At 31.4% G+C, this 23439-nt stretch overlaps 1 protein-coding gene across 1 annotated transcript; it reads right to left on the bottom strand.

The window, feature by feature from the left end:
- Positions 1–877: 877 nt before the first annotated feature.
- Tsf3 (Transferrin 3) lies at positions 878–21097 on the bottom strand. Its single transcript, XM_065510533.1, has 4 exons — positions 20811–21097; positions 2817–3184; positions 2451–2753; positions 878–2387 (listed from the first exon to the last, which is right to left on the bottom strand). Exons 1-4 carry the CDS (start codon positions 20893–20895, stop codon positions 999–1001), a joined length of 2145 nt encoding a protein of 714 aa, XP_065366605.1. The 5' UTR covers positions 20896–21097; the 3' UTR covers positions 878–998.
- Between the last annotated feature and the right edge of the window lie 2342 nt (positions 21098–23439).

Here is a 23439-nt window from a genome sequence, read left to right as displayed (position 1 = left end):
ATAACAGATTTTTTACAAAATATTTGGTGAATTACAAATCTTCCAATAGAATATTTTGTGTTCAAAAATTTTTGTATTGAATATTTTGTGTATAACAGTTGTTTCTATAAACATTTTTGAGTATAACAGTTCTTGTATAATGTGTTGTATAGCTGTATTTTCTATAAACAATTTTATGTGAAAAGTTTAATCTATAGAAAATTTTTCGTAAAGATGTTTTGTCTATAGAAAATTTTGTGTATAACAGTTATCTCTACAGACAATTTTGCGTATACTTGTTTTCTCTATAGAAAATTGTGTGTATAACAATTTCCCATATTCAAATTTGTTATTCAATGTGTTATAAATTTATATAAACAACTCAATCAAAAAATCTAAAATGAAATATTGGAAAAAGAGCTGGGAAATACTGTATTTTTAAAAAATAATTTTAACAAAATTATAATCAAAAACTAAGTTTCCTCGAAATTCACTAATTTTAAATAATAGGTACAAGTGTTAAAACTTGCGTTTTTAATCCTCCTTTAGTTTTTATTAGAATCGAATAGTAATTTTTATTTCTTTTTTTTTCGCAATTTGTTTAAAAACCCTTGGAAATGTGAATATTTTTCCAACATTTATTGTTCAGCTTTTGGTTTTTAGATGACGGATAATAATGTTAGACCTTGGGAGCATCCAGAATAAGGGCTACGCTAGTATGCATTCATTCCTCACTATCCTATTGGAATTTATAATTTGTTTTTTTTTATTTTGTATATAATCAACATTTATTTACTTCAATATTTATTCTTAAATTATTATGTTTAATGTACTCTAAAAGCAAGATCAACGGATTTTTTATTATTCTGACTAAGTTTTTTTTTTCTTTATTTAACTTTATTACAGTGATCTAGCCATGCTAACTTGCTGCTTAACTTATATTTTAATATCACAATAAATAATTATTTTAAAAAAGTCTTAGGTGACTATGAGCAATATAGAAATAAGAAAACAAAAACTTAAAACCAATAAATAAAAACGCGCCTTAAGATAGGCAACATTAAAAATACACTTAAACACAGACTGAAGCTGGTCACACTTAATTTGCTTACGCCACTATCCACAGCACTTTTGTATTTGCCCGCTACATAGTCTTCGTAAATTTGTTCCATTGTCCGGGGGTTTACGTCATTCTTCAATTGCTGCAAGCCACGCAATTCATCGGTTTGATCGTTGAATATTATATTGTTTTGCTTATCGAAGACACCATACATGGTAAAGGGTCTTACATCATCCTTGAATTTCTTGCCAAACAGACTATCTATTTCACGCAGAGAATTGAAAATTTCATTTTGTCTAGCCATGGGTCCATCGTGGGTCATTAAGAAACCTCGAGTGGTCCAGTGCATGTAGCAGAACTCAAATTTCGAATGTCTTTCATTGGCACCATAGGGACACAAGATTCGGAAGGATTTGTGGCCATTTTGTTTTACCCAGGTCGAGGTTAGATTGCCCACAATATATTGTTTGTAGATCGCGGAGCTTATAAAGGCCACTTCTCCCTGTTGAGCCAAACATCTTAAGGCACCCTCATCACCTCTATAGACATCAGAACATGTTTTCTCACCATGCCATAAGCAAGAGTGACGAGAGAAATATTTTTTCGGCGATATACTTTGTCCCGTCTTATTGTGTATAGTTTCAAGTGCCGAAAGATAGGCTGGACCTTCGTACGAAGGAAAACAGGCTTTGGCTCCGTCTAGGTCTTGGAAGGTTTTAAATTTAGAATCCTTATGCACTACAGCAATAGTGCTGTAGAGATCATGCATGTTTTGGGAGAATTCATAGAGAATTGGTTTCAGTTTGTATTCATGTTGAGCTTTTAGACGTTGTTCGTTGTTTACCAAAACCACATCGGCCGCTTTGTATTTCATATCATCCATACAGGTGTCCAGAGTAGCCGATCTTATGCATTGGATATTTGGTTGGACACCATAAACCTGGGAAGCTTCCTGCAACCAGGAACATTTAATGTGCTCAATTACAGAAGTGGTGCAAAACACAATCGAACGTGGAGGATTACATTCAGGAAAACTGTAGGCACCTTGAAAAGCAGTGGCTTGATCTAAATAGTCATCTATGGGTATGACATTGTCCAAAGGATTGATATCGACATGGAAATTCTCCAACAAACTAAGTAAAGCATTTTGCCAGCTAGTAGGAGTGTCATGATTAAGGCCGGTTACTAGACGTTGAACCTGGGCAGCATGAGATCTTCTGGCAGCAATAACAGGCCAGGGTTTGGCCACCCAAACACAAGGTTTTGTGGTATTAATTGGCTGCAAATGACCATCAGCACACAAGTAGCTATATTCACTGGGATTGGCCTGAGCCAACAAACCAGACAACTAGAATAAAAAAGAAAATTAATGCAAACAATTTTCAATATATTTATTTACAAGAATACTTACACCAAAATGACTTTTAACATCATCCAAACGAGCCCAAGCTACACTACCACCACCACTGGTCAGACAGTACAAGGCACCTCTTCTGCCCCAATGTTTGTCACCAATATCACATCTATAGGGATCATAGCACATTTGACACAACGAGGGATAGCGATCTTTCAATTGGCGATCTTGTTCTGGATTTGGCACCCAAGGACCGGCCTTACAACTGGGACCAAAGAAACGAGCCGATGCCCTAATACGATCTTCTGACAAAGACATTTCAGGATCACAAGATTTAGCCACCATAGTAGATTCAAAGTACTGAAAGTTAGTTACAAATTAATTATGATTCTAGATTATTTTTTATTTTACAATAAAACTTACATTAGCCAAAACATCGGTCCAGTGATTTTTCAAACCATAACCCGGATGACACAACTTGGCACCTTTCAAATCATGCACCGTATGTATATCAGCCTCATTATCTACCACTGCCACCACTTCATACTCAAATGGTGAATCATGTGATCTCAATTCACTGGTTACCAATATCTCTACACTAGCCCATCGTGCAGCTACTAAATCTTCGGATGATAGCACACCAAAATGGGCGGTACCTTTGTGTATGCGTCGCACACAATCGAGACGATCAACGCCTACTACACACTCCATGTTGCTGGTGGCCTCCAACATGGGACAGAATTGGGGCGCCTTGCGATAGTGTCCCCGAGACTCGACAATACAGACGCGTACTGAAATGAGAGAGAGAGAGTAAAAAAATAAATGAAAATATCTAGATTTGTTTTCATAAAAACTATTGTGATACAAATATTAAGTTATAAAATACATACATATGTATACATATATTGACGGGAAGCAAATAGTGAGAACTTTATTAGCAAATCATAGAGAATACATAGAGATCTTGTTGTAACAAGAGTTCTGTTTTTGTCCATATGTTACCCTATGGTTCAAATCATAGAGAAATATGCATAGAACGGAAGCTATCCTGATAAATACCTAACTCAGTTATCAAATGTATTAAAGAGAGAGTCAAAAAGATCTTATGCACACTTTTCCAGGCAAAACTTATTCTTGGTCCAACGAATTATTATTTTTTAATAAAGCTAGCTTTTCTAAATCATTCATTTACACCTGTTATTTCGGTCAAAATGGTCACCGAAAAAAAGTACGTGAAAAAATAATTCAAATTTTGAAAAAATCCAATATGGACTTAATACAAGTATAAGTTTGTTTTAGCTCATTCTTTAAAACCAAATTGATTTTTTCATTTCTAAACCCAAAAGAAATACAATCTCAACGATTCCCCAAAGTTTTTGATTGAAAACTGAATTTCTGGAATATAATTTTCAAACAAGTTTTCACTGTATATCAGATATGCGGTCTCGAACTTTAACGATAAATGACCAAAAAAGCATAACAACTAGGGTTCTATAAATCGATTGTTCGAACAATCGACTTTTTGCTCAAAAAAAAGTCGAAAGGTCGAAATCGACTTTTTGGTCGGAAAAAAGTCGAACAATCGATTATGTTATCTCAAAAGTCGAATAGTCGATAAAAGTCGAAAATAGTCGATAAAAGTTGAAAAAAGTCGAATAGTCGATAAAAGTCGACTTTTTAGATTGTTAAAAAAAAAAATTAATTGCAACATTATACTAAAACTATTGCAATACACTTGCATTTTTTGTAGTGTGTGCTAATATAAATAATAAATAAATGTTTATAAATTAAAGCTTTTTTCTACACAACATTCTTCTAACTATTACAAAAGGCTCATCAATAAATGTAGAAACTATGTATTTTTTTACAAGAAATGGTAAAAAGTTTTTTGAAAAAAAATTGTTTGATGAAAAAAAAAATCGGGTTAAAAAATATTTTTCCCGATTTTGACCCATTGTAGGTCCAACTTATTATAGCCTTATCTACATTGTTGCAATGGACTTTGAAATATCTATCATTAGATATCCATATTGTCTATATTAATGACTTAGTAATCCAGATATAGATCAAAAATAGGTCAAAAATCGATGTTGTCACGGTTTTTTGCTCATATCTCAGTTATTTATGGACCGATTTTGCTGATTTTAAATAGCAAACTTCTCGAAAGCATGTCTGCAGAATTATTGATATCTGGGGTCTTTAGAAAATTGATTTCAACAGACAGACGGACAGACAGACGGACATGGCTTAAACGACTCCGCTATCTATAAGGATCCAGAATATATATACTTTATAGGAAATGAAAAATGTAGAAATTACAAACGGAATGACAAACTTATATATACCCTTCTCACGAAGGTGAAGGGTATAAAAAGGAAAAGATGAAAAATATAAAAAAAAATTTAATTTATTTACAGACACTCAACACCTCCATCCCCCAAAGTCTTACCTGGATCCACGACAGACATATCATCTAAAAGGTAAACATGCTTAAACCAAATTAAAATTTTAAATTCTTAAAGGAATTATTAAGCTGAGAACGATATTTTTATTAGAATGAAAGTGATGACCAGCGAAACCAAAAATAAGCATTAAAATATGCTTTTAAAAACGAAAAATATTTGCAAAATAGTTTGTTAGAGTTAACGGAGACCTGTACTGATATATACCACTTAGAGTATCCGGTCAACCGGTTTTTTCATCTTTGTTATCTCCACCGGTTTCAGTTTTTTTAACTTTTCGGTCTTTTGACAAAACGGTTTTTGTAAGACGGTTAACCGGTTTTAATGAAATATATTATTTAAAGCTTATTCATACATATTTATGAAAAACTTTGATACCATTTTTAAAAATATTGATTTATTTTATAGAAAATTGTAACATTAGTCAACATTTCGTAAAAAATATAAAATAATTGCAGAAAGAATTCATAAATGCTAAATTTCCATTAAATAAAAATTTAATATAAACCGGAAGACCGGTTTTTTTAAAAGACAATAATCGAAACCGGTTTTTTTTAAAAACACACTTTTTCGGTTAAACCGGAAACCGGCTTTTTAAATTTGCCGGTTTTTTGGACACTCTAATACCAATATTGATGTACTATATAGAATCTATGGTAATATTAAAAAAATTATCTCAATCCCACAGTTAACAGATATTATAACCTACACCACCATAGTAGGGAGGGTATAATGCGTTTGTGCAGATGTTTGTAACGCCCAAAAATATTAGTTTAACACCCACCTTAAAGTATACCGATCGACTTAGAATCACTTCCTGAGTCGATTAAACGATGTCCGTCCGTCTGGCTGGCTGGCTGGCTGTCCATGTAAACCTTGTGCGCAGAGTACAGGTCCAAGCCTATTGAAACTAGCTGAAATCTGTCCATTATTCCACCTAGCCGCCATACAAATGTCCTCTCGGAATTGGACTTGATCGGTCATAAATGTTTAATTTATATATGTATATCCACAAATTCCGCTCCAAATAAGTTTTATATATACAAAATTCATGTCACCAAATTTCGTTACGATCGGCCCATAATTAGTCATAGCTCAAATATAGACCCGTTTCCGAAAATCACTTTAACGTGCATAAATGTTGGTATACACACAAAATTCAACATAGTTAACTTTAATATAGACATAAATCACACGACCTAATTTCATGGTGATCGGTCCATAATTGGTCATAGCTCCCATATAAGGCCCACTTCCGAAAATCCCTCAAAAATATAAATTATTGAAATTTTAAATGAAAAATGTTTTTGCTCTTTTACTTAGTGTAGGGTATTATATGGTCGGGTTTGACCGACCATACTTTCTTACTTGTTTTTAACATAAAAATAAAAGTTCGCATAAATCTCTTAAAAAAAAGAGTTTTAAATAGTCGTCATAAAAAACTCGTTCGAGGAGTTTTATTTTTCCCATCAGAAAAACAACTCATTTCAGGAGTTTTATTTTTTCCGTCATAAAATAAAAGTCATTTGAGGAATTTTATTTTTCCCGTCATAAAATAAAACTCTTTTCGTTTATTTACTACTTTTTTCAGTATCTTTCTTTATTGAGTTTATTTAACATAATGTTTGTAGTAATTTATTTGTTTAAGAAACAATAACAAATTAAAATCCCTTTTGATTTTATTTTAATGACAATTTATTCAATTGCAATGCAAGGTGATTTACAAATTGTAATGATCTGAGTAGCGGCAAGCTTTGGGTGTCAATTTATATAAAATGAGTTTTATTTTAAGACGAGATAAATAAAACTTCTCAAATGTGTTTTATTTTCTGACGGGAAAAATAGGAAAAATAAAACTCCTCAAATGACTTTTATTTTATGACGGCATAAATAAAACTCTATTTTTGAGAATTTCATGCGAAAATTTATTTTTTATTTGAATAATAACTGTTTTATATGGATTTTTATTTTTAAAGTCACAAAGTATCTGTTATAAAATAACTTTTTTGATATTCCTTATAACCGCTAGGGGCCCTTAGTAAGAGAGTTATATTCGGCTGTGCCAAATTTTATTGTTTTCACTTCACCAAATTATAGTCTAAAAAAAATTTAAATAGTTTTGGTTAAACAAATTTTCAAAATTTTTAAAAAAATTAATAATTAAATTGTAAAAAAAAATCATAAAATTTTTTTTCACTAAAAAATAAAAAAAAAAATTTTTACTGAACAAGATTTTTTTTTGACAATAAATTTTAATTTATTAGTAAAAAAAATTGTAAGGAAATTTTTTTTTTTGTGAAAAAAAATTCTGGTGAAAAAATAATTTTATCGATTTTGAAAATTATTTTGTAGGTCGATCATTACCTTTGACTTTGAATTATCTATCATTAGATATCCACATTGTCTATAGTAATGACTTAGTAATCCAGATATAGATAAAAAATAGGTCAAAAATCGAGGTTGTCCTGGTTTTTTCTTTATATCTCAGCCATTTGTGGGCTGATTTTCTCGATTTTAAATAGCAACCGAACCGGCTCTATAGCGGATATATTGATGTATGAATCATGTATGTAAGTTTTTTCAACAAAGTTGATTTCAACATACAGACAGACATGGCTATATAGACTCCACTTTGAGCGAGTTTGGGGCTTTAATATTATCTCGATTTTACCGACATTTCAAATACACACTACTCTCTGTATTTATTGATTTATGAATTTACAACAAATTGACAGCTCAATTCCTGTTCTCTTAAGGCCTTTAGTAAGCGTGTCAGTTTCCATTAGGTAATGCAAATTTTTTATTAAAATTTTGTATAAAGTTCAGTGATATAGAAAACAATTTTTTACTTAATTCAATGCCAAAGGCAATAAAAATGATGGATCTTTTTCTTGTGAAATTTCACAAAAAAATAAATAGCACAAACAAAAAAATACATATGTACGGACATTTATTTACAATTAACGTTAATTTATTTTAAAAAAAATAACTGGTTTCAGTGCAGTTTTTTTTAATAAATTTTAATTGTATTGCTAAGACCCGCTTTAAAACCTATAAACACAATTACTTATATTCCAAAAAAGAAAAAAAACTAAAAATAAAACCGGTAAAATACAATATTTTTTAACAGTTTAATGAGAAGAACTTGTGTTGTGTGTTCCATAGACAGTGTTTAATTAAAGATACAGCGTCAGAAACTTGAACCCGTGAATATTTTAACCTTGATTATTATTTTGAAAAAGCATAAAAATCCAAAATAAAAAGAGTAAAACAAATTTAAAGATAACTGAAACTATTAATAGTTAAATTAAATTGTATTTATTATTATTTGTATTGTCATTGTTCGATGAGTCAGATTTCATGCATATTAATAGTTTTGGTGGAATACCCAGAGTTAATAGTTTTTATGTGATTTGTTTTAGATTTTGTTGTATCATGCAATTTGCATTGAATGTATTTTAAGATTCATTTTGCGTATAACTGATAAAACTACAAGTTTAGATATATTTAAATGAATATTAACACTAATTAATTTACAGATGTTTTTTTTCAATACTTTATATTCCTAAGTATTGAAATTTAATATTAAAAGAAAACATCTGTGTAGTTTTATGTTCGATTACTTGTATTTTCAATATAAAACTGTTGCGTTACACTTAAGTGGAAGGTAAAGGAACTGAACTGGTTGCAACAAAAACTGCGTAATTAATAAAAAAAAAACATAATATATGCATGTTTATTTCCACTTAAATTACAATATCACAGGTAGTATACTAAGAGCTAAAGGTTTTCGTACATTTGTGTTAACAGTTTTCAATTTGAATTCAAAATATTTCAATATTAACTGGCATTATAAAACGACTCACTTTTTTATTGAATTTCCTTCCTCTTAACTGAATGAGCAAGACAGATTCCGTCAATAGACATCTGCCAGTTGACTCCTGTCAAAATGTGAACAAGTTGCGTCATCTAGTTTGTGTTTGACAGCCATTGACTACCTCGTGACTTGATTAGAAATTGGAAAAAAGTGAATTTCGTCGGCTCATTAAGCATTATTTTTTGCGGAAAAAAAACTAACACTGAAATATAGGCTAAGCTTGCTAAATACTTTGGGAACTCTGCACCATCAATTTCAATGGTAAAAAAGTGATTTACTGAGTTTCGTTGTGGCCGTACAATCATGGAAGATGCCGAAAGTTCTGGACGGTCAATTGAAGTCTCTACACACTAAACAGTTGATCAAATTTACGATATAATGTTGGCCGGCCGGAGATTAAAAGTGCAAGAGATTGTGGAAACCATAGGCATCTCACATAACTCAGTCGTTTCAATTTTGAATGATCACTTGGGTATGAGAAAGCTTTCTGCAAGATGGATGACGCCTTTGCTCACAATCGATCACAAATGTAAAAGTGTTACAACTTCGCATCAGTGTTTGGCGTTGATCAACCGCAATATGAATTTGTGTTTTTGAATAAAACATGGATCCATTACAACCCACCAGAGACGATACAGCAGTCAAACCAGTGGGTTTCTCGGTATGAATCGGCGCCAAAGAAGACCACGGTGGGTTTGTCAGCCAATAAAGTCGTGGCGACTGTTTTTTGGGATGTACGCATTGTAAACCACATTTACTACCTTCAAAGGAGTAATATAATCACTGGAGAATATTATGCCAACTTATTGGGTCGATTTAATGAGGATTTGAAAAAAAACGACCGCATTTGGCCAATGCAAAGGTGCATACAAGTGTAGTTTCCATGGCAAAAATCCATGTATAAGACTACAAATTGCTCCCTCATCAGCCCTATTCTCCGGTTATAGACCCGAGTGACTATTTTTTGTTTCCAAAACTGAAGAAATGGCTCGGCGGAAAGATATTTGACTTCAACGATGACATCAACTCACAAACAAATACCGAGGTCATCAACCTCGGCAATTCTTATTTTTTTGAAGGGCCAAGCTATAGAGCTCAAAGTGTATAGAGCTCAAAGGAGACTATGTTGAAAAATAAAATGATTTTTTATCCAAAAACTTGTATTTCATTAAAAAAGTCAATGACTTAATAGGAGGGTGGGTCAACCCTCGTATTAACCGGTTTTTATTGGGCGGGATTTACAATAGATGGCGTATCTTTTGCACGCGGTTTTTGTTTTTAACAACTTATATGTCATTTTCATAGGTACATATCTGTCATTTATTCTCACTTTGTTATTGAACATTATAGTGTAAACCCCAATTTTTTTTTTGCTTCGAAAATTTCGAATTTTGTACCAACGAATCGTCATACCCGGGAAGTTTTGCTTTAATTCTTTAATTTAAAATAAGTGCCGAGGAAGCACTAAGAATGCTCGCCGAAGCTTATGGTGAATGTGTTCCATCGGTTTAAAGGTGCGAGAGATGGTTTGTTCAGTTCAGAAGTGGTGATTTTGATAGGGAAGACAAATATCGACCAGGCCAGTCAAAAAAGTTTGAAGACAAATAATTGGAGGCATTACTCCATAAAGATTGTTGTCAAACTCAACAAGAGCTTCCAAAATCATTGGAAGCTACTACTCGAGTAGTTATTTCAAAATGTTTGCGAGCAGCAGGATTCTTGCAAAAGCAGGGAAATTGGACACCATATGAATTAAAGACGAGAAACCTTACAAGACGATTTTTCATGCCCAAAATTGTGCTTGAACGCTATAAAAGGAAATCAGTTTTGCACCAAATCATTACTTGCGATGGATCCCTTACGATAACAAGAAACGTAAAAGCTCGTATGTAAGGCCCGTTCAAACAGCGCAATCGACACCAAAACCAAATATCCATGGCCTCACCCGCTTTATAGTGCAGTCGTGCCACATCCGACTACTATTTGTTTCGATCGATGCAGAACGCTCTCTCTGGGATACGCTTCACTTTGGAACAGAGTATCCGAAATTGGCTTGATTCGTTCTTGACCTCAAAAGATGGGCATGGGATTTTGGCTCGGAATCCATATGTTGCCAGAAAGGTGGGAAGAATCAATGTCCAATACTTTGAATGAATTTATATTGTACAAATAATTAAAAATAAAAGCTAAACATTTTAAAAAATTCCTCAATTGAAACAGTTAGATGGAACAACTGCATAACTTACTAAGCGGATCCGCGGATCAAACCCTCAATTTCTAAAATCAAATGATGCAGTTTTGTAGAGAAATGTTTAAAAAAATTAATTAAAGTCCATGCAAGGGTGTTAAGCAACCGATTTTATTAAAACTCGGCATGTTTCAAAAAATATATGTACTAAATTTCTAGACTTTTACTTGGATATGAAAAATTTTATACGAAAAAATCTATTTGGATTGTATGGGCAGTGGGCGTTAGGCGTGGTCGATTTTGATAAAATTTAACTTTTTTGTTAATTTAGTCCATATAATTTTCGGTGCCAAATTTCAATGCTCTACGACCATTCTTTATCATTTTTACACAAAAATGTATTGCATTTGGATTGCATGGGCGGTATGCGGTGGGCATGGCCGATTTTATTGAAACTCGGCATACGTTCTTCTTTTGTTTCAGAAAATATATGTACTAAATTTCTAGACTTTTACTTGGATATGAAAAAATCGATTGGTATTGTATGGGCAGTGGGCGTGGGCGATTTTAATAAAATTTTACTTTTTTCGTAGTTTGGTCCATACAATTCTCGGTGCCAAATTTCAGCACTCTACGGCCACTCCTTATAATTTTAGCCAAAAAATGTATGAAGCCATCCCTCTGTGCGCCATTGCACAATTTGCTCAAAAAGTTCTAATATATCGAGCCCTTAGCGCCAAATTATCGTAAGCGACATTTTTTAATTTTTTTTTATGGCAGAAATTAAAAGTTTATGGACCGACTGAATATCAGAATAACAAAATTGTTAATAACTTCAAAAATATAGGGGGTAAGATTTTATCGTAAGTCAATGTTTACATTTTACAGTAAACAAATTTTATCGAAAAAAAAGAGGGAAATAAATCTGTAACTTCTAAATGGTTAGATTGGTTTGAATGAAATTTCACATGCGCAAAAAAAAAGAAGTGTTGTCGAGTTTAAATTTTGAACGTGAACCTCATGGGAGCACCAGGGGTGTGGCCAAGGGTCCTCAAAGTAGGACACCTCGTTTATGTTACATTTTTAAAACGATATTATTTCTTGATTTGAGTTCCGATTTCAAAAATTACACATATAGAATCTTCTCATCGAGCACTACAAAAAGCCTCGTCGTAGCTATAAATTATCTCGTATAGCTTACAAGATATTCGCATTTGAAAATTAAATGTTCAACATTTTTACCCACCCTACTCCAGTTTTTTGATAACAGCGTATCCAAATATTTCCCGATTTTCTCCAGTTTTCCTTTATTGGACTAACAACACATGTATGTGTCAAATAGAAAAAGAATTGTTTGATAATGCATTTGAATTTAAAAAATTTAAAAAGGCGAATTTTCGCTAATTTTTTGGGAAAAAAAAATTTTTTCTTTTTAAGTTATCGCAAAAAATTTCTAAGACTAAGTATAAGGAATTTCTACTTTCTGAAAGCTAAGTTTTATTAAAATATTTTAAATGAAAAAAAAATTAAAAATTGTTGTTTCCGAGGGGACAAAGTCCGTTCAAAAAACACCTATTTTTTATGTAAAATAAAACTTTAGGACAAAAATTCTCAAATCGCATATTCGATATCAAAATATAGTAACCGATTTTAGATGGCTCAATATGTTTCTAATTATTTTGTAAAGGGTCCCGATAACCCCGACCCCGGTATGGATATTATAGTCAAAAAACTAAAAAATCCAATTTTTGGAATTTTTCAACACTTTTTTTGGGAATTGCAGGATTGCTGATAATAAATTTAAAAAGTCGTTTTTATTTTGACATTTTAAATAGAAAAATCTACATAACTGTGAAATTTCATTAAAAACTATTTATAAATAAAAATTTAATTTCAATTCGAAAAATTTGTATCCATGCAAAAATTTAATAAAACATTTTTTTATCATATTTTTCAATAAATTATTCCATGAATTTTTAATTGTCAAAAGTTATAAATATTTTTGAAAAATAGACAAATAACATGAACGAAATTATATTATATCGCATCATAACATTTTTAATTCTATGTATAAATTTCAAAATAATCAAAAAAACCTTATTGTGTGAAATTTGTGTTTTGTCGCTTACGATAATTTGGCGCTAAGGGCTCGATATAGTAACTTATTAAGGCGCATTTTAATGTGGTCTAGTCGTCCTTGTGTAGCACCAGATCTTAGCAAAACAATTTCGAGTTTGCAAAGTTAAATTTGATATATTTCTTTCCTTATCCTGGAATTTGAATATTCAAAACAGGATTAACAAGGCTTATGTAGCCATCTACTCCTGTAAGAAGGCAATTGGTACAAACTGGGGTATTATGCCGAAGGGTATCAGTTGGATCTTCAAAGCAGTTGTTAAACCCATCTTGTTCTATGGAGTGTTGGTGTGGTGGCACGCCTTGGATAATGCTACTCACCGTAAGGCTGTGGAACGAGTTCTCAGGACTATTGCGATACTGATTACAGGCGCTATAAGGACTACCCCCTCTAAGGCACTTTTTACTATCCTGAACTGGTTACCAGTTGATTTGATGGTGATACAAATGGCTCTCAACTCTGCTGTGAGACTAAATGCTGGATGTTCGTGGTATGGTAAAGATCATGGGCACTCTAAGATACTGAACTACTATGGGTACTTACATAGTAATGTCGATTACTGCATCGCAAAACCATTTTTCGATATGCATTTCCATATTAAGATCCCGAATAGAGATTCATGGCAGCGCGGACTCTTACCCCCTGATGATGTCATAAGGGTATTTACTGATGGCTCAAAGAGGGGCAATAGGGTCGGTGGTGGTTTCTTTATTGAGAACTATGGGATTAAATCCTATTTCAGGCTACCTAACTTCTGTACGGCTCTTCAGGCGGAAATTACGGCCATTAAACGTGCATCCAACTGGCTGAGGTTTTATCAAATATCTGGTGATATATGTATATTTACTGATAGCAAGGCTGCCGTTAAAGGAATAGCGGGTGTCTTTACGACATCTAGGTTAACCGAGGAATGCCGGGTATCCCTTAATGAGATAGCGAGACATTCTAGGATAACGCTTATATGGGTCCCTGGCCACGATGGTAATCAGGGTAATTGTATAGCTGACGAACTGGCCAAAATGGGGGCGATGATGGATGATGATGAGATCGACCCCTTTTCTGGTATTTCCCTTGCTATATGCAAGATGGCTGTTCAGCGGACACTATATGAATCTGCACAAAGCAGGTGGACCAATGAGTCTTCCTGTGTTACAACGAGGTCTACTTGGCCCGTATATGATGCCAGCAGGACGAATCTACTTATGGAATTTCGTCGTGAGCAAATAAGGCTAATTGTCTCCTTCATTACAGGACACTGTATAATTGGGACACATGCTAGGAGATTGGGCCTACGGTATAATGACTACTGTAGGAGCTGCCATAATGAAGAAGAGGATGAGACGGTGTCACACCTATTCTGTCAATGCCCGGCTCTGATAAATCTGAGGGAACGCATCTTCGGAACACCATTCCTATCATGCTTAGATGAGCTATCAAGGATAAGTCTTAGACGAATCTACTCTTTCATCAGAGAATCTGGTTGGTTTATCCTGGAAACAACGGACGTATAATTAATACCAAGATGTTTACCCCTTGGGTATCACAATGGGATCAGTTTTGAATGGACCCAAGTGAGCTGCTTGAAGAGTGGCTACCCATGGAACCTAACCTTCCTTATCAAAGATATGAATTTAACCAGCTTAAATAAATATCAATGATGCACATAATATCAGCTATATATTTTTAAACAGTTCTGGAATTGCATTAAATTTTGCTATATCTGTATAATTGATTATGTTTGATTTAATTGCTGATTTGAGTAGGGAATTAGGTTAAACTATATTTAAAATACCAGATCTCCCTCAATTCCACGCAATCGAAAATTCATTATAAAATCGATATAAGATAATGCTGATATTTCAGGTTATAAATTTAGTAAGCTACTTATGATTGGTTTGCTTTTAGTGATTATGGTTGTTTCTTAAAAAAATTTCCTAAAGGTTTAGAGGTTTAAAATAATTTATGTTCTTGTGCGTAAATGGTATTTTATTTATCACTGTAGATTCTTGCGAGATCAACCAGTTTTTGTTGCTTTTTATAATATACTAAGTAGTTTATTTAAATTTAATATACATACATATAGATTTATAGTAAATAAATAATTTAAAATACACAAAAAGGTGTATTTGTTAATTCACAACCTGCATTCAGCTACAGAAACACTCAGACATTAATATGCCAGTTAACAAAAAAATGCCCATATTTACATACATATGAGTATTTTTTCACTATAAATTCATACGTCATTAATTGTATTTTTATTGAAAACCGGTATAAATTTGTAATTACCAAGGTTCTTTTTTTCGCACTCACTTTAAAAATTTCTGGTTAACTAATTCACTACTTACGTATATAATAAAATTCCCCCTAAAATTTTGGTTTTTCTACAAAAATCCTGGTTAAATGTAAATTTGTTTAGCATTTTTTTCAATTTCATTTAAGTACGTATGCAGATTTGTTAAATATTATGAGCTAAAGTTATTTTATTTTTGCCGGTTTTTTTTCTTTTTTGTTAAATAAAGCAACATTTTTTATGTGCCAATTTGCTAAAACATCTTTTTAGCTATTTCTTTTTAAATCTGGTTTATTGTTTAATAAAAGAAATTAATTAAAGTTAGCAAAAATTCTTTGTTGTTTGCTTGTTCAAAAATATATATTACTTCAAATTTTGAATTTGGGTTTTTTTTTTGCGAATTCTATTAAAATTTTAAGAACTTGTTTTTTATAGAATTAATTCAATAGATAATTAATTCATCTAGCTACTAGCATCCTTTAATATAAATATATCTATTTATGTATTTTTAATAAATATTTAAATTTAAATTTTGTGAACTTTTCATAACTATTAATAACAGGAGGTCAACTATTGTGTCGTAGAACATTTTTGAAAAAAAAGCTAAAATCACTGCGGACAAACATTCAAAAACCAGACTAACTCAAATCGTTTATATAAATTCTTTCTAACAACTTTCTAAAATTGTGACCTTTTAAAAAATGTTTAATTGTAAGTTCCTAGTTTTAAAACATTATTTGACATAACTTTAACATGATATTATCATTAGGAACATAATTTTGACACTTAAGACTGCATGGTTTTATAGTCTACCAATAAAATTTGAAAATCAGAGATTTTAAAAGTGCATAGGTTACTATTTGTTTACATGATTAAATTGTTTTCAAACTTTACTTTGAAATCGTTTAAAAAAATAAGAATTGGGATACAGGCAATTTAAAATCCAGAAAGTTACAAGAGAATTTTGTGGTACAGAAATTTGTACATTTTAATAGATAATCAGACTTATAGCAAACACACAAGTAAAAAATTTTATTGAGAAAACAAATATGCAAAAAAATATGTGATCACAGAATTTATTAACCATGATAAGAAGTTACTCAATAATTTTATGAAAACTTTAATTTAATATGACTGAAGCAACCATATTAAAATACATTGACTTGATTGCTGTAATCATATATATGGAGGATTTCAAGTCAAGTGAACCAACTTTTAAAATCGATGCCTTCCGATCGGGATGAAAGTGGTCTATCTATCAAAATAAATATTTTGTAACTCAAGACATACAATTTTTGTGTTCAAACATTTATTTTGATACTATCTCACTCGCATCCCACTAAGAGACCAAAGAGCTCTTAATGGAATGGACCTAAGCTTTCATTTGAGTAAAAAAAAAAATTTAAAAAAGGGCCCATTTTGGAAAAAAGTTCAAAAATTGTATATCTTGAGTTACAAAACATTTATTTTGCTATATATCCCACTCGCATCCCACTAAGCAACCAAATAGGTCTTAAAGGAATAGACAAAAGCTTTCTTTTGTGCAAAAAAATAAAATTTAAAAAAAGGGCCCATTTTAAAAAAAAGTTAGATTTTGCAAAAAAAAAAGTCAAAAATTGCATAATTTGTCTTAAAAAAAATTTATTTTGATAGATATCCCACTCGCATCCCACTAAACGACTAAATAGGTCGTCAAGGAAAATATCTGAGCAAAAAAAAGCCAACAAAGTTTTTGATTTTGCAAAAAAAGTCAAAAATTGCATGTTTTGAGTTACAAAACATTTTTTTTGATAGATATCGAACTCGTTTCCCACTATAGCTATCTAAACTATTTGAGACACATTTTGCTAAGAACAATTGGTAGTAAGTTACATGGATCACATGTTTGGGCAAAATGTCAAGAATTACGAGTGAAAGATATTTCGATATAATTCTTCACATTGCAAATGATTGGTTTAAACATGTACTTGATTACTACAAACATATATGTATATGATTGCAGCTGTTAGGTCAATATATAATTGGTCAATTGACAAGATCTCTTATCAGTCATATTGTCCTAATATATCACGACTCGGCAGCTCGGCTTAACCGACTCTTAGGCATTCGTCGCAGGAGTCGGTTGGTTACGATAACACAATAAACATAGCATACAGAGTACTATTATTTTAGGACATTTTTTACTTGAAAAACAATAAAAACCATTGTGAAATATTAGGACATTATGACAATATGACGTAATAAGAGACCTTGTGAATTGACCAAGAGTAGTTTTATTTTAGGATATTTTTGGCTTGAAAAGCAATAAAATCCATTGTGAAATATTAGGGCAATATCACATGATAAGAGACCTTGTGAATTGATTAATATTTCTTTTAAGTTTTGTAAAATATGTTTAGGTAAACAAAACTTAAAAAAAAATTTAGGCCCTAATTTTGTAAATCACGTCACAAAGTGATATTTATATGGAAAGCAAAAACAAAATTTCAAAAATTTTAAAAATTTGTTTTTGTTTTATATACAAATTCTTAACAGAACAAACGCACCAAAATTCATGCGTTGATTTGCCTTTCATAATTTGAAAATTTTGTATATAAAACAAAAACAAATTTTTAAAATTTTTGAAATTTTGTTTTTACTTTCCATATAAATATCACTTTGGTGACGTGAATTACAAAATTAGGACCTTAATATATTAGCGAAACAAAATTTATGGCAAAACTTTTTTTTTAAATTCCTTTTTTAATTTTCTTGTCATTTTTTAATTTAAAAAAAAATTAAATTTATTAGTGAAAAAAAATGTTGAACAAAAAAACAAATGAAAAATAACAAAAAAAAATTTTTGGAAAACAAATTTGGGGTAAAATTTTTTTTTATATGTATATTTTGACCCATTGTAGGTATGTACGTCTTTGGCCTTATATACTCCGTTGCATAGGTCTTTGAAATATCTATCATTAGATATCCATATTGTCTATATTAATGTAATCCAGATATAGACCAAAAATAGGTAAAAATCGAGGTTGTCCTGGTTTTTCTTATATCTCAGCCATTGGTCAATTTTCTCATAGCAACCGAGCCGGAAGAATTTGCGATATATTGATGTAAAGTTGATTTCTACATACAGACGGACATGGCTATATCGACTCCGCTATCTATTACGATCCAGAGTATATACTTTGTGGGATTGCAAATGAAAAATGTAGAAAAATGTATACACACTATTCCAGCCAAAACTTATCCTTGGTCCAACAAATTATTATTTATTTTTAAACAAGTTAGCTGTTAAAAATATGTCAGATATTATCTTTTCTAAATCATTAATTTTCAAATGTTATTTCGGTCAAAATGGTCACCAAAAAAATACGTAAAAAATCAATAATGTCTATCAAAAACAATAGCAAAAGATCTAAAGGTTAATCGACTCACTGTTTCCAAAGCCATTAAACAGTATGAGGATGACTTGAACATTAAAAGCAAACATGGATCAGAAAAAAAGGTCTAATAGATATTGGTAAGGCAAATAACTCTTTCGAAGAGCACCGAACAATTCTATCAGAAAAGCAACTCGTCATATTCAGAATAAATTTTATGATTTATCAAAGTTTTTTAAATTACGAATGGAAATTTTGTTTTATAAAATTGAATATGAATATGGGAATTTTTGGTTTTTGTTTTTAATAACTTATAAGTCATTTTGAAGGGTACATAGCTGCAATTTATTCTCCCTTAGTTATTGAACATTATAGTGTAAACAATAAATTTGTGCTGCTGAAGCACAACGATTGCTAATCGAAGCTATGGAGAATGTGTTTAATTGGTTTCAACGTGCGAGAAATGTTTTGTGGGTTTCAGAAGTAGTGATTTTGACGGAATATTCATGGCGCTAAGATAATTCTCTATTATGAGCCGATGAAATCTGACCAGACCATCACAGGGAACCTGTACCGAACCCAAATGATTCATTTGAAGCGAGCATTGGCCGAAAAACGACCAGAATATTCGTTCTGACATGAAACGCTCTTAAAAAGTATTTAGAATGAAGTGGTTGGGAAGTTTCGTCTCAACCGCTTTATAGTCCAGACCGTGACCCCTCCTATTACTATTTGTTTCGATCGATGCAGAATGCTCTCTTTGGTATAGGCTTTATTTTGGAATATAGCCAATAATAATATACAGTCTGCATTATTTAAAGAAATTTACTTCACATATTATATCGTAATATGAATAATTGTGGCGTGCCTTACAAAGAATCAATATAATTATCATTTAGTTAAAAATAATAGTGGTTCAGTTTCTAACTCAGTAGCGGAACTTTTTCAAAGGTTTTACAGCTTACCTATGTAACTCACTAGACACTTAATGATAACTTATTGTTAACTTTGCACGAGCTATGTATGTATATTGCTATTTAGACAGGTTTTACTACAATTCATGTCACTAGTTACCTTGCTGGTGTAAAGTTATGAATGTCAATGGGATTCCTCTGTAATACATTGTAAACAAAACAAGCTTGGAAGCCATATTCGGTGGGGCCGAATCTTAAATACCCTTCACCTAAATCTGTAATTACACTACCCAGCTGTTTTACATTGATCACTTAATAGGTGCTACAGAGAAGTCAATTGGTGATATTATACATCCCAAGTAATAGTCACTGCATTGTTTCAAAGTAATCAAGACTTTAAAATTTATAAAGTAGTTACTTTACCCACCACAAGTAATCTATTGGAGAGTCACTTGCCACTTAGTTTCCCTTTGTAATCGAAAGTGTAGCTAAATCGATTTGCAATTTTATAATTATCAACAAATACCGTCATTTACCATTATTGGTGGTGATATCATTTTAGCTACTTTAATAATACTTAAAAATACTTCAACATTTAGCAACCAAACATTTCCCTAACAAGAGACCTCCACTCACTAGTATTTACATTATTTAATCGCTTCACTGAGTTTGGAAATTCAATATTTATTCAAACTAGTAATGCATTATTTAATCGATTTGCAGAGGGTTTAAATTCAGTATTGATTCAAAATTGTTTCGATATTTATCTAAAAACCTAAAATCATCCGTTATAATTAACTACAAGGGGTAAGAGGTTGCATGAATGCATATCAGAACTACACCATTTCCAATTGTATTTCAGAATTTCAGAAATTTATAATTATATTTCAGAATTTTTCCATTGTAATTCAGAAATTTCTATTTGTAGTTTTCAAATTTCTGAAATTCAATTAAAAATGTCGGAAATATAATTAGAAATTTCAGAAACTTCTAAAATAAAATTGGAAATGGTGCAGCTACGGAAGGAAGTAAACTATTTTTCTATAATTTTCTTGCATTTTAAAACACAGAATTCAATACATTGTATATTCATAATTAAAGAAATTAATTTTTTATCACATTTTTAAAAACAGAAAGCAAAATTTTAAAATTATATTTTCATTAAAACTTACATTTGCCATCGTTTGGTATTTCCCCACGGCTGATATTAAATGAAATTGATAGTAAGAATAACAGACACACAAATTTCAAAAACATTTTACTTTTTAAATATATTTTTCTTTGTATATTTATTTGTTTTTAATAAAAACAATAATTTAAAATTAATTGCTTGTAATAATTTAATTTGTTGTTAATTATTTGTTTTGTTTTTTTTTATCACTTTTTGTGTAATAATATTGACTAGTTTACGCCTTCAAAAATTTAAACACTGAACTGAACTCAACTTTTATAACATTTTCGATTTTAATATTTCATTTCATATACTATTTTTTAAAAAACGCGCTCATTTAATTTTGTGTTTTTTTTTCTTTTTTTGGTTGGGGTTTCGAAAAAATTAAGCAAGACTTGCGTTACTAATGAAAGCTCAGCTTAAACTGAAATCTTAAATTCAATGCTCAATGTTTACATTCGGATTTTTTTGTTTTGTTGCTGCTATATTTTTTAGTTTTGATTTTATTTATCAAGTTGAAAACAAAAACAACCTAAAAAAGTATTGTTGAGATTGACAGAAGCATCTGTACTCTAAGGGAGGGCTGAATGGCTGGCGAAATACACAGAGATACAAACTGTTTGAGTGTATTGTATGGATTGATCATTACTGTTAGTGGCGCACGGTTGCGTCGTATGTGAATGGTTGGTTTATATTTATTGTACAGAATATGAATTGTATTTAAAATTTATAAAAACTGAAAAAGTATCAAGTTTTGAACTTGTTTTTTTTTTTGTCTTAACCTTCTCTCTGGTTTGTTAATTACCTAAATTTAATTACTGATTTAAGGTTAAAGGTTGACTTTTAAGTTCCTCTCAATGGGGTAATAGGTAAGCGGGTAGCCAGAAAATAAAGCTTTTTGTCCCATCAAACTAGTTTTTTTATTTAGATGCATTTGAAAATATTCAGAGTATTTTACTACTTTAATTTGGTAAAAAACGATTTCTTTGCCTGTCACAAGTGTTAACGGTTTTTTGGTGTCAGATCATACAAATTGTTAGAATAGATCTTAACATAATATTCAGTTTAAAAGCGTCTTGTTATCACTACGTATTTTCTATTAATTCTAAAGTGTTCATCTCAAAACATTGCCAAAGTATTTAAAACGATCCAATAAATTTAAGCAGAATTACAATCAATAGAAATATATTGGTAAATTATAAATAGACGGAACTTTACAGCAGATAGGAATTTTTAGAATCACAATATTTTAAAATAAGAAGGAGAGCTATATTCGGCTTTGCCGAATCTTATATACCCTTCACCAAATTATATTTTAAGACCTTCTCTGCGAATGCCCAGCCCTGAGTGTCAAAAGGCACTTTTGGTGAAGAAATATTTGTTGGTGAAAAATAATGTTTGTGAAAAAAAAAATCGAGTTCAAAAATATTTTTTTCTGATCTCACCCATTTTCGGTCAGAATTTCGAATGTGTTTCATTTGATATCCAAATTGTCTATAAACATGACTTAGGTAGAAAAAACTGGGGTACTCATGGTTTTTTGCTTATATCTCAGCCATTTGTTGTCCAATTTCTCTGATATTCAATAGCCGCCGAATCGGGACTATACCCAATATACATATTAATGCATTCAATCATTTTCAAAGAATAATTTTATTTAAAGATGACAGCCAAATGTTTCAAAGAGAAATTACAATTAGTATTATTTGTTTTTTAAAACAAGTAGATATATTTATAACAGTAAGTTATTTGGTGGCTTTGGAAAGTTGATTTCAACATACAGGCTGACAAGATTAAATTGACTCCACTATCTAATGGGTGTATGACATAGAAATGAGGGATTTTTTAAAATGGTTACCTTTTCTTTTGAAACATTTCTTCAATATAAATTTATTAAATGTTTTGAACATTTGTTAGCTATGACCTTTTCCCATCTTTCTGGCAACATATGGATTCCGAGCCAAAATGGACTGCTCATCTCGTCGTTCTTCGGGCAATGCTTGCTTCAAACTAATCAATTTCGTTCGGTACAGGTTCCCTGTGATGGTGCAGTCAGATTTCAGCAGCTTTTAATAGATAGGACCCTTTTGCTCACACAAAATACTGAGCATTACATTAGCGCCATGCATATTTGGCTTTCTTGTCGATTCGGCTGGTTGGCCGGGCTTTATATACGATCTCTTACGCTTCAGGTTATCGTAATGGATCGGCGCTAAAATGGTTTTCTATTATAGCGTTCAAACAATTTTCGACATACAAAATCGTCTTTCAAGGTCTCTTAGCTTCAATTCGTATGGTACCCAATTTGCCTTCTTTCGGATGAATCCTACTGCTCGCAAACGTTTTAAAATTGCTGCTTGAGTAGTTTCCAATAATTTTGCAAGCTCTTATTGATTCTTGGTCTTCAACATTTGTTTGGGTGGCCTGCGCGATCTTTGTCTTCCGTTACAAGATCACCACCTCAAAACCCAACAAACCAGCTCTCGCACGTTAGAAACGATGGACCATATTCACCATAAGCTTCGGTGAACAATATGAAACTAAATGAATAACTAAATGACAGATATGTACTCTTCAAAATTACATATATTTGAGTTATTAAAAACAAAAACCCTATTCAAAAGATACCT

Source organism: Calliphora vicina, chromosome 5 (genome assembly GCF_958450345.1).
Source record: "Calliphora vicina chromosome 5, idCalVici1.1, whole genome shotgun sequence".
Taxonomy (NCBI): Eukaryota; Metazoa; Arthropoda; class Insecta; order Diptera; family Calliphoridae; genus Calliphora; species Calliphora vicina.
This window is presented reverse-complemented; position numbering and strand designations above follow the sequence as displayed.

Coding starts and splice junctions, on each gene's coding strand:
- Tsf3 (XM_065510533.1), bottom strand. CDS start 20,895: ATGTTTTTGAAATTTGTGTGTCTGTTATTCTTACTATCAATTTCATTT. Junction 2,754..2,816: donor GGACCGATGTTTTGGCTAAT/GTAAGTTTTATT, acceptor ACTAACTTTCAG/TACTTTGAATCTACTATGGT. Junction 2,388..2,450: donor ATGTTAAAAGTCATTTTGGT/GTAAGTATTCTT, acceptor TTTTTATTCTAG/TTGTCTGGTTTGTTGGCTCA.